This window comes from Arachis ipaensis, chromosome B8 (genome assembly GCF_059453495.1).
Source record: "Arachis ipaensis isolate K30076 ecotype BB chromosome B8, ASM5945349v1, whole genome shotgun sequence".
Lineage (NCBI taxonomy): Eukaryota > Viridiplantae > Streptophyta > Magnoliopsida > Fabales > Fabaceae > Arachis > Arachis ipaensis.
This window is the reverse complement of record NC_142443.1, coordinates 42,589,279-42,604,887: the sequence shown is the minus strand read 5'-3', so window position 1 is coordinate 42,604,887 and position 15,609 is coordinate 42,589,279. Positions and strand designations below refer to the sequence as shown.

The 15,609-nt window shown below is 36.6% G+C and overlaps 1 protein-coding gene across 1 annotated transcript; it reads left to right on the top strand.

The window, feature by feature from the left end:
* Positions 1-7,307: 7,307 nt before the first annotated feature.
* LOC107612148 (F-box/FBD/LRR-repeat protein At3g14710-like) lies at positions 7,308-10,473 on the top strand. The gene is made up of 4 exons (XM_088497470.1): positions 7,308-7,439; positions 7,952-8,951; positions 9,630-9,764; positions 9,935-10,473. Exons 2-4 carry the CDS (start codon positions 8,394-8,396, stop codon positions 10,226-10,228), a joined length of 987 nt encoding a protein of 328 aa, XP_088353596.1. The 5' UTR covers positions 7,308-7,439; positions 7,952-8,393; the 3' UTR covers positions 10,229-10,473.
* Positions 10,474-15,609: the final 5,136 nt, after the last annotated feature.

Sequence of the window (15,609 nt, the reverse complement as noted above, 5' to 3'; positions counted from 1 at the left end):
CTCACCACTGCACCTATGATGCACGAAACCTAGCCACAGGAACTAGTTATGATGACACAGAACAGGTCTTTGGAGGTAATGGTCAAGGTATGAAAATTAAGCATATTGGAAGGACATTTATGCATGCATCATTATCAAACAAACCCTTCCAATTACAAAATTTACTCCATGTCCCTGCCATATCTAAAAACCTAATAAGTGTAGCCAAATTTTCATTAGACAACTATGTCTACTTTGAATTCTGGCCTTACTTGTGCTATGTAAAATGCCAGATATCCAAGAAAGTCCTCCTCCAAGGACTGCTTAAGGATGGACTGTACAGGTTTGAGGGAGTTCAAATCATTCCAAGAACACCTAGCCTCAATAATCATAGTATAACCAACTCAACCTGCTACCATATAAATACCAACCTTAATCCTCCCTTATATCACACCCCACACACCAAACCAAATGAAGCCACACACCTCCCTGCCACCCACCCTTCCACAACACAACCCCTGCTCCCATCCCTTACTCACCCTCACAGCTAACTTCAAAAATCACACCATCTCCTAATACTTCAGAAAATCAAAGCCCAGTCCTGACAGCAAATACCAAACCACATAAAGCCTCTACCACCATCACCAGCAAAGCCACACACCCCACAACACAGCATAGCCCAGTCCTGATAGCAAATACCAAACCACATAAAGCCTCTACCATCATCACCAATAAAGCCATACACCCCACAACTCCCACCCCTAACTCAACCTCACAGCTGCCTTCAAAGACCTCAACAGAAACCCAAACCGCATCCTCTACAACCTATGCACTATCTCAACCAATATCACAACAACCACACTCACACGACAAGCAGTCAAGTACTCACAACATACTCAGCCAACCAAAAGAGCAAGTGAAGTCTGCTAATGTTCTACTTTCTACCAATGTAATAACAAATATACCAAATAGAGATATGAACCTGTCCAGTGCAAATGCACTGCTAACCTATAAAAAGATAAGTCCCACTGCTCAACTATGGCATAGAAAATTAGGCCACCCATCTGAAAAAGTCACCTCTATTGTAATGAAGCAATGCAATGTAATTGACAATGATTCAATAAATAAAATGAGTCTTGAGCCATCATTGTGTCATGCTTGTTGTATCAGCAAAATACATCAGTTACCTCACCCTGACTCACACACCAGCTATGCACCTTTAGATCTGATTTTCTCTGACCTCTGGGGACCTGCTCTTGTGTATAGTAGAAATGGTTGCAGGTATTACATATGCTTCATTGACGCCAGTACAAGATACTCCAGCATCTATCTGCTGCAAACAAAGGGACAAGCCTTTATTGCCTTTCAAAAGTACAAAACAGCAATTGAACTCAAAACTGGACTGAAAATAAAAGCACTGCAAACTGACAATAGGAAGGAATACCTATTTGCAACATTCACTCAATTTCTTGAAACCAATGGAATCTAGCATAGACTCACCTGTCCCTACTCTCACCAGCAAAATGGTAAAGTAGAAAGAAAACATAGACACATAACAAAAACCACCCTAACCCTCTTAGCCCAAGCAACCCTTCCCTTAACCTTTTGGGGAGAAGCAGCCCTCTCAGCAACCTACCTAATCAATCTACTGCCAAATCCCAAACTAAACAATATCTCACCTTATGAGGCCCTAACTAACACCAAACCTGATTACTCCTTCCTCAAACCTTTTGGCTGCACCTGTTATCCCTTCCTCAGGCCATACAACCAAACCAAATTCAGTCATCGATCACAGAAATGCATCTTCATTGGCTATGCTGCAGATCATAAGGGATACACTTGTCTCTCTTCAAATGGAAAAGAGTTCACATCCAGAGATGTCATTTTCAATGAATCTGAGTTCCCCTACAATGAGCTATTCCCCCCCCCCCAAAACCACTGCTATCCCACCATCCCAAACTTCTCCTCCTCTCTACCTACCCCTACCCAATACCCCAACTGTTATCCCTCCTAGAGTTCCTTCCCCACCCCAACCATCCCCACCCACCATGACTCCACAATTCACCCAATCCCCGCTACCCAGCCCCCTTCCACCCTTGCATACATTGAATGATACTTCCAATATAATTAATTCAGTTCCTGATTCATTATCTACATTACCTGGCTCTGTAACTCATGATTGTGTTTCTGATTTTGCTAATGACCCTGTCAGTGTTCCTTCGTTCACCACAGGTACCCTGCAACCAGGTCGCCTTGAAGTTGTCCTGCCACTTCCTCAACCAGCACTAATCAATCGTCATCCTATGCTAACTCGGAGCAAGACAGGGAACCTCAAACCCAAAACCTATGCTGCAGTCCTCACCATCCCTGCCTCCGATCTCACTGAATCTCTCCCTTCCTCTGTTCAACAGGCGCTGGCCAGCCACCACTGGAAACAAGCTATGCAGGAGGAGTTTGATGCTCTGATGCGCAACCAAACCTGGCAGCTGGTACCCAAACCCCCCCCCCACCACACACTGACCCATTCATTGGCTCCAAATGGGTGTTTCGCGTCAAAAGGCACCCAGATGGCACCATTCAGAAGTATAAATCTAGCCTTGTCGCGAAAAGGTTTCACCAACGAGAAGGGGTCAACTATGACCAAGTCTTCAGCCATGTTGTCCGCTCACCCACAGTTCGCATCATGCTCAGCCTCGCACTCTCCAAGGGATGGCCCATCCGGCAATTTGACTTCAATAATGCCTTCCTCAATGGGGATCTACATGAGACCATTTTCATGTCTCAACCAGGAGGGTTCACCTCTCCCACTCAACCTCACCATGTCTGCAAGCTCCAAAGGTCCCTCTATGGCCTCAAACAAGCCCCTCGAGCATGGTTCACAAAGCTCAAGGACACTCTCAACCGATTTGGCTTCACGAACACCAAATCTGATTCATCACTATTCACCAGGTTTTCCCCTTCCTCAGTCATCTACATTCTCATTTATGTGGATGATATCTTGGTCACCGGGAGCTCCCAAGCTGAAATTTCTACCCTAATCTCTGAGTTGAATGCTGTGTTTACCTTCAAAGATTTGGGGAATATGAATTATTTCCTAGGCATTGAAACTGTGAAACTCAATGACACTGACATACTCCTGTTCCAAACAAAGTACATTCAGGACCTATTAACCAGGGCAGGAATGCGCGATGCCAAAGCAGCAATAACACCCAACCTCTACTGTGACAGCCAAAGTGCAGTTTTAATGGCTGCAAACCCAGTTCTTCACAGCAAAAGCAAATACTTTGAGCTTGACCTTTACTTTGTAAGAGACTATGTTACTTAAACGAAAGTCAGTGTCTTGCACATTCCCTCTCAAGACAAAATAGCAGACATATTCACGAAACCCATCTCCAGCCTCAATTTCCACAGATTCAGATCCAAACTCAGAATCACAGAACGAATCCAAATCAACAGCTCCAACAAACACATTGCTGCCAAAGAAAACTCAAATAGACAAAACAGTAGGGTTGGTGTTACAAGCAAGCTTGAAGCAGCACAAGTGGCAAACCAGCATTCAGTTAGAGAATTAGTTACAATCAGAATCTTCCAGAAGAAGTTTGTTAGGCCTTAGTTAACCAAATCAAGTTACCCACCAACTGTATATATATATATATATCTGTAGAACTTGCAAAATAATAGAGGCTAATTCATTTCTCTGAAGAAACACTAATCAGTTTTTCTCTCTTCACTTCTCTGTTCCTTTTCTCTCTGCACTTCTTCATTTCTCTGCTCCTTCTCCACTTTCTTTCACTTCAAGCTTGATACCCCCACAATAAGAAATGGATATTAAATGAAATTAGAACATAATTGTTAATAGAGCATCGCGGTAACAAGGAATGAAACCAATTAGTCTCACCACGAGAAACGAAGCGAGACGACATTGCAGCAGCTTTCATTTTAATCATACCATTTCTGAAACTCAATCCTGAGATATTAACATTACAAAATTCTCAATAATTGATAACGGAATGCTAACACCAAGAGTTCGAAATAAAATATACTTATGATAATAGCAGAACGGACGAGCCACAATCCCAAACTGACCTGGCAGCAGCTCCGATAGCGGCCAGAAGCTCCGGTGGTTCAACTGTAACAACCACGCAGCGTAAAAAATCTCCCCGAAATCCAAAAGAACATAAACCAAACTTAAAACCCTTACTGGCAGTGTTTCTCGGTGACGGCAGTGGCGTTCTCCAGTGGCAGAGGCTCGACCGCCCACCCTCAACAGTTGCGACGGGACACGCGACGGTGGCGGCGACGGCGGGATTCGTTGACGGTGACGCGAACAGCGATGCCTCCTTCCTCGCGTCGCACTCCTCCTCCGTCAGTCTCCCTCTCTTCGCGCATTCTCTCTCCTCGGATCTACCATGGATGACGGCGACTTTGGCTTGCAGTGAGGACGACGATGGCGGCCTCAGCAGTGGCGGCAGCGGCAAGATGCGACGGCAGTGGTGGCTGGTCAATGATGACGACGCAGGGGCAGTTTCTTCCTCTCCTATGCACGCCACCCTCTTTCGTCAGTCTCTCTTCGTGAGCTCAAGCACGACAGCGACGTGGTGAGTATAAACGGCGGTGACCCCTTCGCAAACTCCCTTTCCGGCGCATCTCTCTTCTGCGATGGCACGGCTGGCAACGACGCACTCTTCTCCGTGCGTGTGTGTTTGATTTGTGTGTGCCGCTGAGAGTAAAGAAGAGGGGGTTGGGGTGTGGCGGCTGAGGGTGAGGGAGAAAGGGTAAGAGTGTTGTGTTAGAGTTTGAGAGTAGTGTGGGGTAGTTTAGGTAATTTCACTAAAAGTAGGGTTAATAGTATAATTTCATAAAATAATTAGAAAGATAAAATAATAATCAAAAACCAAATTAAATATAAAATCTCTATCTTTAAAATACCTTCCCATTACAATTTATTAAATTATTTCCATTCAAATACCAATTTAATAAAACTTAGAGATAAGTAAATTAACTCTCTTTTATTTATAAAATAAAGTTAAAATCTAGATATTAAAATTAAGACATATAAAATATTTATTATTTTTCAATTATAAGAACTCTAAATTATAAATAAGAATTAGTCTACTTGTATACGAAAATCTCTAAAAATATAATCTTAATTAAATATAATAGATCATAAATAATTTATTAATAACTTTTTAAAATCCGGGGTCTTACATTTTGCAGCATTATGTGTTTTTTCTTCTTTTTTGTTTGATTTTTTTTTTGTTTTTATTCTTGTTAAGAGAGTAAAACAAGAAGAAACTTGAGAAGGTAAAAAAAAGGAAAAGATAAATAAGAAAAAAAGAAGAAGAAGATAGTGATGATGATGAAAAAAAAGCAGTAGAAGATGAGAAAGAGGAAGAGAAAGAATTTTGAATTATGCAGAACTTATCAGAATAAAAATACACCCAAAAATTCTTAAAATACACCTAAATATCTTCGTGTTACACCCAAATTGACTGCAAATACAGAAAAATATTTTTTCAATGCAGAACTTTTACATTATATTCAATTCAACCCATAAACGATGGAACATTATTCACCTATAGAATCATAAACTACTAACGAAAAAATTAACTAGAAGAAATTCCAATGAAAAAAGAAGGAGGAAGAGGAGGAAGAGGAAGTGGTGGTGTTGATGACGACGATAAAAGGTGCCGTGAAGAACGCGCGGTAACGGCTCGAAGCGCGTGAATATAAATGATTTGTAAAGACTTGTATGGAAAAACGCTTGTATATAGAGAATTATTCTATTTTGATACAGGTAAAGTATATTTTTTGTCTTTAATGTTTGTTATTTTTTTTTAAACCCCTAATATTTAATTTCATTCAATTTTGTCCCTAATATTTCCAATTGATTTAATTTTGTCATTAATATTTTTTATTTGTTTCAAAACTATCTCTGAATTTTTCAATTTTATCTTTAACATTTTATATGAAGTTAAGATTGAGAGGTAATTTTGATGCAAAGTGAAAACATTAGAAATAAAATTGAATATAGTTAAATGTTAGAAATATTTTTGAAAAAAATTACAAATATCAAAGACAAAAAATATACTTTATCCTTTTGATACGTAAGGAATCCTTAATATTGATCTTTTAAATATGATTGCTTTTCCTAAATTATATACTATTCAAACACATACAAAAAATCAATTAATCTAAAATAATGTATATATATATATATATATATTTATTCTAAAGTTAGGAATAAGACTCAAATATGAGACTTCTAGATGAGAATAAGAACACTATATTATTTAAATTATAACTTGCTGGCAATGTATATATTTTATTGAATAACATTAAAAATAATATAATAATAAGATTTAAATATATTTTTTGTTTTTGTTATGGGTTTTTACATACATGATTTTTTTTTTGTGATACTATCATAAAAATTTACAATTATCTTCATGTAAAGATGCATTTTTTTTACCATTAGATGATGAATTGTAAGGTTTGATTTGATATACTATAAAAGTGATATCTTTTTTCAAAATATGGCCAAACAAATAAAACACACTTTTAATATAAGGCTCTTTAGTCTTTATAAAAAAATATTTTTAACATTTTTATTTGAGTAGGTGTCTTTTTTCTTTCTTTCTAATTTTAGTTCTTGTAACCTATGTTATTAAATAGTAATTAACTAACTTCTGACTTTTTTTTTAAATACTTCAAACTCACAAAAGTTCAATAAAAAAAGTGAGCGACTTACAAATCAACAATTTAAGAACAAATATAGTGACATCTAAATATCATTTAAACAGAAAAAAGCACAAAAAAATTTTAACTTGTGACATGGATTAATGTTGGATATAACATGAAAAACTACAGATATAAAATCATAAAGATACAATTTTAACTTTTGAATTTTATAAATTAAAGACCTAAAAATATCTTGCAAAAATCAAAAGTAATGATATATGTACAAATTTTTTGGTCAACTAAATTGGTCTATAGTATTCTTCTAACTTCTAAAATGCACCTATCATAATTTGTTAACAATGACAAAAAGTTTATCTAAACCTAACAATAATACATTTTAATAGTTTACCATTTGGGTGCAACTCTTTTAAACAAAAAGAAAAAACAAACCTAAACAAAAAATCTCCAAAATACACCCTGAAAACAATAAAAAAATAAAAGTAGTAATGGGCAGTTGGAAAGACAAAGAGAAAGAGGGAATGGGTGGCGGGAAGGGAAATGAAAAAATGGCGCGAGAGTGCTTTAGTGCCATAGCTCATAATGGATCATGGATTATCCTATTTAGACCCTCAAGCACAAACACCGTTACTGCTTAACTATTACACCTCAAGAGATCGCTCTCATAACTTTGATTTTCTCAACATTATGACTTCTGGTGAATACTAGATACTTGAAGAAAAGAAAGAACTTCCCCTGAATTTATATCTTGTTACTCAAAGGTGAGTTCTTTCTTTCTTTCTTGTTTTTTAGTCATTGCAAGATTGTCTTTCTGTCATAATCTACTTTTTAGAGACTTTTGTTTCAGGTTCTGTCCCTTTCATCACATTATATAGTTTTTTCTTCTAATCTTTATGCTTTTATTAGTTATTACTTATTTCAAACGTAGACACCTGACGAGAGATTACGGCAGAGGTAGTTCTTTAAAAAATAAGATTAGGGCAAAGTTATTTTTTCAAAGTTATGTCTATTTTTCTGCTCTGTTTCCTTTTTTTTTTTCCTTTTTTAATTGGATATGTGTCTGCAAAGGAGTTGATAAAACAGTTGAGATTGTTCTCTTACCCTAGAACTTGAAAGTTGAAATGAATAGAAATGTTATTTATCATGATCAAATGAAAGTTTGCTTCTTTTTTTTTTTTTTTTATAAAAAAAAAGGATGAATCTTGTAAAGCTTTTGTTAGGTGTAGTGATTGATAGTGCAATAACCAACTTGTAAATTGTAATTTACTTGTAGGAAGTTATTGCAGACAGTATGTTTGGATCATCTACCACTCATGAACATAAACCATTTCGGAAGAGACAGAAGCTGAATGAAGATGAAGACATGATCAGCAACCTACCTGAGGTCCTCATAAGTCGGATACTGTCTCTTCTTCCCGCCAAAGATGCTGTCCGAACAAGCGTGCTGTCAAAGAAATGGAATCACCTTTGGATACTCATCACTAATTTGAATTTAGATGACAGTGTTTACTTTTCTCCCAAGAAAAAGGTTGGAGGGAAACTACATTTTATGAACTTTGTGTATAGGACACTTCTTCTTACCAAATCACCAACCTTGGATTCCTTCAATCTTTCAAATTGGTCACAATAATAACAAATATGATGTGTCTCTTCTTAACAGTTGGATCTCTAATGCTTTAAATAGGAACTTGAAAAACCTTACCATCAATTCTCAAATGGAGCTCCCCTTTTCCTCTCTTACCACTCTTTCCCTTGTTGACTCCAAGTTGTTGGAAGAATTGGTGCTTAATATGCACATTTTTGCTGCCATAAAAGTTCCAACCAATTATGTTTCCTTGGGATGCCTAAAATCATTGAAGTTGGTTGGGATTAGATTCAACCTTGACTACAAATATTCAAAGGATTTGACTTTTGATTTCCCAGTTCTTCAAAATTTTGAGGTAGTGAACTGCACTTGGTTACATGCAATTCGTGTTACTTTCAAAGTGCCTCTACTTGAAAGCTTTTTCATGAAACAAGAAGCTGAATCTGCATCTTATAAGCCAAGTAGCTGTCCGATCTATGTTTCTGCTTCACATTTGAAAAGATTCAGATACTGTGCTTATGGTTTTATATCACAGTGTATTACACTGGTAGATCCACTGTCTGCTCATAATGCTTTTGCTGATATCACTCTGTGGAAATGTGAGAAGGACACACAAACAGGACTTCATGCTTTTCTACTTCTCAAACAATTAAATCAAGTGAAGTATATCAAATTTGAGGGTTCTGAGGTAGGCTTCTTCTCAAAAACCTCTTTTAACTTAGTGTTGACAACTTGACATGAAGGCCATATTGCATGTTATATAGTATATCTTTGTAGTTTCTTTTGTAAAATATTGTTTTGTTTGGAATTGATTTTGTGAACATGAGCTGGAGCAAAAGCTTGTTTTGTATTAGATTTTATGTTAAGAAACTTGCAATTGATTTTGGTTAATAAGTATCATGCATTTGAAACTTACCATGAAACTAGTTTTCCAAAATAGAGCTACATTTTATGGCCTCTTTACACTTCTCAAGCAGGGGTTTAGATGCAAATGTTTGATTGAAATTAATCAAAACAAAATTAGTTTAAGAATCATGTCACCTACTCTAAATGGGAGTTTATGATTGATACCATAAAACCAAACAAGCAATAAAATATGCTTCAATTGAGAACTTCCTGATATCAAATTGTAGTTTCCTATACCAATTGTATTAGATACTAGATAGTAACACTTTACTGATTAATTAGAAATCAATTATGTTATTATTTATAAAATAGTAACGTGCATGAGTATTAATTCAGCTTGCTAGCATTATGAGAAATATATGCTTTTATACATTTGTTTGTTTCTAGACAGATTTATTATTCCATCTTATTTTTATATCATAAGTTTCATACAAATTGAGATTCTTTATTTGTCATGCAGGTTTTGCCACCATCAACAGGGCCAAAATTTCCTTCATTTGGAATGTTGAAGCATCTGGAGCTTGGCTTAGTTGCTGGTGAAATTTTGTTAGGCATACTTCTCAAGTCACCAATTCTCAAGACTTTAATTTTAAAGGTTGATAATTATTTTAATTAAAATTAAAGACACTATTCTATACTCATATAAGTATCACAGTGATTATGCAGCCCCTAAATAATAGATTTTATCAATTTGAGAAAATGTTTGGTTTATCAATTTTACTTTGATTCTCATCTGGACTTTGTTTAATGATTGATCATCATCAGGGACTAAAATCTAAATTTGACAAAGAGCTTTTTAGCTCTGCTGATGTGCCTGAGTGTTTGCAAAATACCTTGGAGGTTGTGAAATTTGGAGAAGTACATGGACTTGAGCATGAGTTGTGGTTAGCTAAATTTGTGATGGAAAATGGTTTGGTCCTGAAGAGGATGAGTTTCTCTGTTCCTTCCTGGTTAGGCAATTTTAATGCCATTGAAGAATTTAAAGAGAAGCTATTCTCTTTCAAGAAACCTTTTAGTTTTGCTTTTGTTGAATTCTCATCTCTTCGAGTTCGAGGTTAGATAAGTTTGTAACTACATTTTGGTTTAGTTTCTATGGTAAGGTACTTCATTAAAGCACACATGTTATTAGTGCTATTTCTAAATGGGGTTTTTGGGTCCACCATATCTCATTTAAATGGTGTGATTAAGACCATTTTACTATTTGGCAACTATTAGAATTTAGCAGTAGTATTTCACTGGAATTGGTTATGTTGAACTTTGTTGAACAATGATTAACAAAATATTAGTAAAAATATTTCTTTTATGTTTCTCCGTGCTTATTCTTTTTGAAAGCCATTGAAGATTATTAGATTATAAATGTAAATTTTATTATTTTTAATACGTCAAAGTTACATGTTAAATCTAGATTATCAGAAATAAATTAATTTAGCCAAATAAGATAATATAAATTGTCTAGACAATCTAAAATTAGATTATCATGTATGAATTTTACCATTGTAGTCTTTCAAAAAATCAACTCCGAGTACCATAATAGTCCTTAGAAATCTTTCTGATGATGACTCAGCTACTGATGTGGCTAACTGGCTATCCACGGTGGAGCATGCACGGCTAACTTAACAGACCAAAGTGCAATTTGTATCCGATTTGATATCTCCCTTCTTTTTAATCCTAACCCTCTTTGCCCCCTCCCAATGAACATTAACTTCTGGTTCTTCCTCCTTTCTTCTCATTCTTCTTCTTCTTCTATCTGCTCACCATCTAGTGGCTACTAGACAAGAACCCTAACCTCTTCATTTTTTTAAAATTGCTATCATAATGATACATAATGTCCAATAGTTCCTCCATATAAAAAAAATACCGCATACATTACTTCAAAATTCAGTAACAAAGAAATATAACAACATCCCAAATTCTAGACACCATCTTTATCAGCCATATGTCACTCTATTAACCCACCCCTGTTCTATTTAAAAAAAAAACAGAGGCTGAATCCCAACATACCAGAAAAATAAAAAACTTTAGCAACTACAGCAATAACAAAATGGAATATCGAGCGACATTCACATTGCAATTATAACGAAGAATTATCACCTCATTGCACTTTTTTTTTTTCAGAAAAAAAATACATACGTTCATTATGGACGATAATGGCGAAATCGCTAGTGTCCACGGGAGGGTGAGATGATCTAGCACAGTCCGGCGATGTAAATGAGGTAGTCGCAAAGTAAAGAACTCCAAAAACTCAACCCTAGAGTGGCGTCATTCATGAAGAAAAGTAGAAGAAAAAGAGTGAAAGTGACGAAGATGGACGAGTGTTTGTGTTTGTACACAAACCGTTTTTGAGCATAAGTTTAACACATGACGTCGTTTGGGTCTACAACAGGTACCAAACCAAAACGACATCGTTTTCGTACATTCCAGCGGGATACACAATGATTACGTCAGCATTGACATAGTTGAGTCATCACTAAAAACATGTCCAAAGACTATTATAGTATTCAAAACTCAACTTAGAAAATTACTATAGTGAAATGAGAACCTCGAAGACTAAATTAGATAATTTTATGAATTTAAGGAACCATTTATTTTATTCAAATTTTTGTTAATGTTCAAAAGAAAATGTGGATAACTCAATGTCGCAATTGTATCGTCAATAAGAATTAAGAAGAATTGAGAGTAAGAAATAAACAAAGAAATGCAAGGTGTTGGAGACAAAGTAAATCGCAGAAATTAAAACAAACGAAAAATTAAAGAGAAGAAAAAGAAAGAGACATAATCGTAAAAGAGAAGAACAAGCAAAAATCGAGAAATTTTATTAATAAATACCGAAAAGAAATAAATTACAAGTGTTTGATTCAGAGGAATTACTTAAGATTCCCAATTTTACGCTGTGATGCCAAGAGGCTGAGAGCGTTTTGGGTTTCTAAATATTTTTCAAGAAAAACTGAACTCCCTACAATATGTTTCTAAAGTTCTATTTATAGACTAATCTAATATCAGCTGACATTTACTTTTGTACACCACTTGTGAAAAATTTGAATTGCTCCGTAACTGTTTTCGCACTTCTTGCTTGATGTCAATTTCAAAATTCAAATAAATAACCAAACTGTCAAATGATCTAATTTAATTAAAATAAATATAAATATTATATATGGAGACATCACCATGTAACTAATTATTTCTTTTATAATTTTTTTATAAAAATCATATTTTGTCTAATATAATGCCCTCCCCAAAAATTTTCACTTGAAATCATACAGTGATTAAAAGTGAAAAAATTTTGTTGTTTATAATAATAAAAGGAATATATATAAACGTATATTTATTCATTTTTTTATTATTATTATTATTATTATTATTATATATATATTCTCTTTTAAAATGTATATATATAAATAATAACAATAGTTTGAAACGTCATCTAGAGAACACACAAGAGTACTCGTATTCTTTTTCTTTTTTGTTATTTTATTTATTCATTTATCCAACTCCGCCTATGTTACACTTGTGGTACATAGCCGGCAAGCCCGGATAAAGGAGGAGGGTTGTGTTAGGTCTTCGGCAACCAACATAAAATTATAGCCGAACCTCCATGACATGAATCAAATACATTATTGCGCTAAAGCTAGGTCGTTGCCCGGAAGCAACGCGCCGTATGGCTCGAGTACGGTGTCAAAGCAAGAGCTGCTGCATCGGTGCCCGGATGTAGTGTTAAATGAGCAAGGGTTCTCGCGTTTTCGTGAACGGACGAGGGTAAATAAGCTAGTTCACAAAGTAAAAGGTAAAGGTCGAAGTGACAGAAAGTTGAGATTTGGGACATGGAACATAGGCACTCTAACAGGAAAATTCATGGAGGTGGTGGACACCATGACAAGGAGGAAGATTAACATTATGTGCCTACAAGAAACGAAATGGGTTGGTGCAAAGGCTAGGGAGTTGGATACTTCTGGTTTCAAACTTTGGTATACAGGAAAGGTGAAGAATAGGAATGGGGTTGGAATAATTGTGGATAAGCAGTGGAAGAATGACGTAGTGGATGTCAAGAGGGTGGGAGACCGGATCATCTCTATCAAACTTGTAGTGGAGGGAGGTGCTTTCCATGTGATTAGCGCCTATGCACCGCAGGTGGGTTCGGACGAACAACACAAGATAATGTTTTGGGAGGATCTAGAGAGTTTAGTTCAAGGCATACCTTTGGGAGATAAGATTTTCTTAGGAGGAGATTTAAATGGCCATGTTGGGAGAGAAGTAACTGGATATGGGAGTATTCACGGAGGCCATGGTTTCGGGGTGATCAATGCCGAGGGTAAAACTATTTTGGACTTTTCCTCAACCTTTGATCTTCTCATCGCAAATACATGTTTTAAAAAGAGAGACGAACATCTTATAACCTATAAGAGTGGCATGACAAGCTCTCAAATCGACTTCTTCTTGTTGAGGAGAGTCGACCGGAAATTTTGCATTAACTGTAAAATTATCCCGGGAGAGAGTTTGACAACACAACATAGGGTGCTCGTCATGGATTTTCACGTTGAGCAAAAGTTGAGGAAAAGACATCATACGAAGAACCCAAGGACGAGGTGGTGGCGGATGAAAGGTGAGAAACAAAGAAGCTTCCTAAGACGGGTAGGAGAAGAGGCAAAGTGGGATGGGAATGGAAGCGCGGAAGAGATGTGGAGGGGGATGGCAGAAGTTATTAGAAGAACAGCAAAAGAAAGTTTTGGTGAATCTAAAGGAATAGGACCAAGAGACAAGGAGTCCTGGTGGTGGAATGCGAGTATACAAGAAAAGATAAATATAAAAAGGGAATGCTTTAAAGAGTGGTCTTTATGCCGCAATGCAGATAATTGGGAAAAATATAAGGCGGCTAAGAAAGAGACAAAAGTGGCTGTAAGTGAAGCAAAAACAAGAGCATATGAGGGTCTCTACCAGTCTTTGGGCACGAAAGAAGGAGAAAAAGGTATATATAGAATCGCAAAGAGCCGGAAAAGAAGAACGAGAGATTTGGATCAGGTTAAGTGCATAAAGGATAAGGATGGAGAGGTGTTGGCTCAAGAGGAGAAGATTAATGAAAGGTGGAAGAGCTACTTCTACGAGTTATTTAATGAGGGACAGAAGACTCTTCCGAGCCTTGGTCGATTATGCACAAGGGAAGAAGATCAAAACTTTGACTATTATCGAAGGATTCGAGACTTCGAAGTAAAAGAGGCTCTAAAGCAGATGAAAAATGGCAGGGCAGTAGGACCTGATAATATCCCAATTGAGGTTTGGAAGGGTCTTGGAGAAAAAGGCATCAACTGGTTAACCAAGCTTTTTAATGAGATTTTAAGGTCAAAGAAGATGCCTGATGAGTGGAGAAAGAGCACCTTGGTACCTATCTACAAGAATAAGGGGGATATACAAAGTTGCGGAAACTATAGAGGGATTAAGCTTATGAGTCATACTATGAAGTTATAGGAAAGGGTGATAGAATGGAGGTTGAGAAAAGAGACACAAGTAACAAAGAACCAATTTGGATTTATGCCAGGAAGATCTACCACTGAAGCGATATACCTATTAAGAAGGATGATGGAGAGGTATCGTAGTAATAAAAGGGATCTACATATGGTGTTTATTGATTTAGAAAAAGCGTATGATAGGGTACCAAGGGAGGTCTTATGGAAGGTTTTAGAAAAGAGGAGAGTAAAGATAGCATATATTCGGGCAATAAAAGACATGTATGATGGGGCCACAACTAGTGTGAAGACTCAAGGTGGTGTGACAGAAGAATTCCCTATTGGTATAGGATTACACCAGGGATCATCCTTAAGTCCATACCTTTTCACATTAATCTTGGAAGTACTCACAGAGCACATCCAAGAGCCTGTGCCATGGTGCATGCTTTTTGCTGATGATATCGTCCTTATGGGGGAGTCAAGGATAGACCTAAATAAGAAGTTGGAGTTATGGAGAGAAGCTCTAGAAGTGTATGGTCTGCGCATAAGCCGTAGCAAGACGGAATATATGGAATGTAAGTTCAGTCTGAGAAGGGAAAACCCCAATATAGAGGTGAAGATTGGAGAAAACACCCTATGAAAAGTTAAAAGTTTTAAGTATCTTGGGTGCATCATACAGGATAATGGAGAGATTGAACAGGATGTAAATCATAGGATCCAAGCAGGTTGGTCAAAATGGCGGAGTGCATCTGGTTTTATATGCGACAAAAAAATACCTTTAAAACTTAAAGGTAAATTCTATTGCACCGCTATAAGACCGGCTATGCTGTATGGTACGGAGTGTTGGGCGGCTAAAGGGGAGCACGAACATAAGCTGAGTGTGGCAGAGATGAAGATGTTGAGATGGATGAGTGGTCATACGCGATTGGATAAAATAAGGAATGAAGATATAAGGGAGAGAGTTTGAGTAGCACCCATTGTGGAAAAGATGGTTGAATCGCGTCT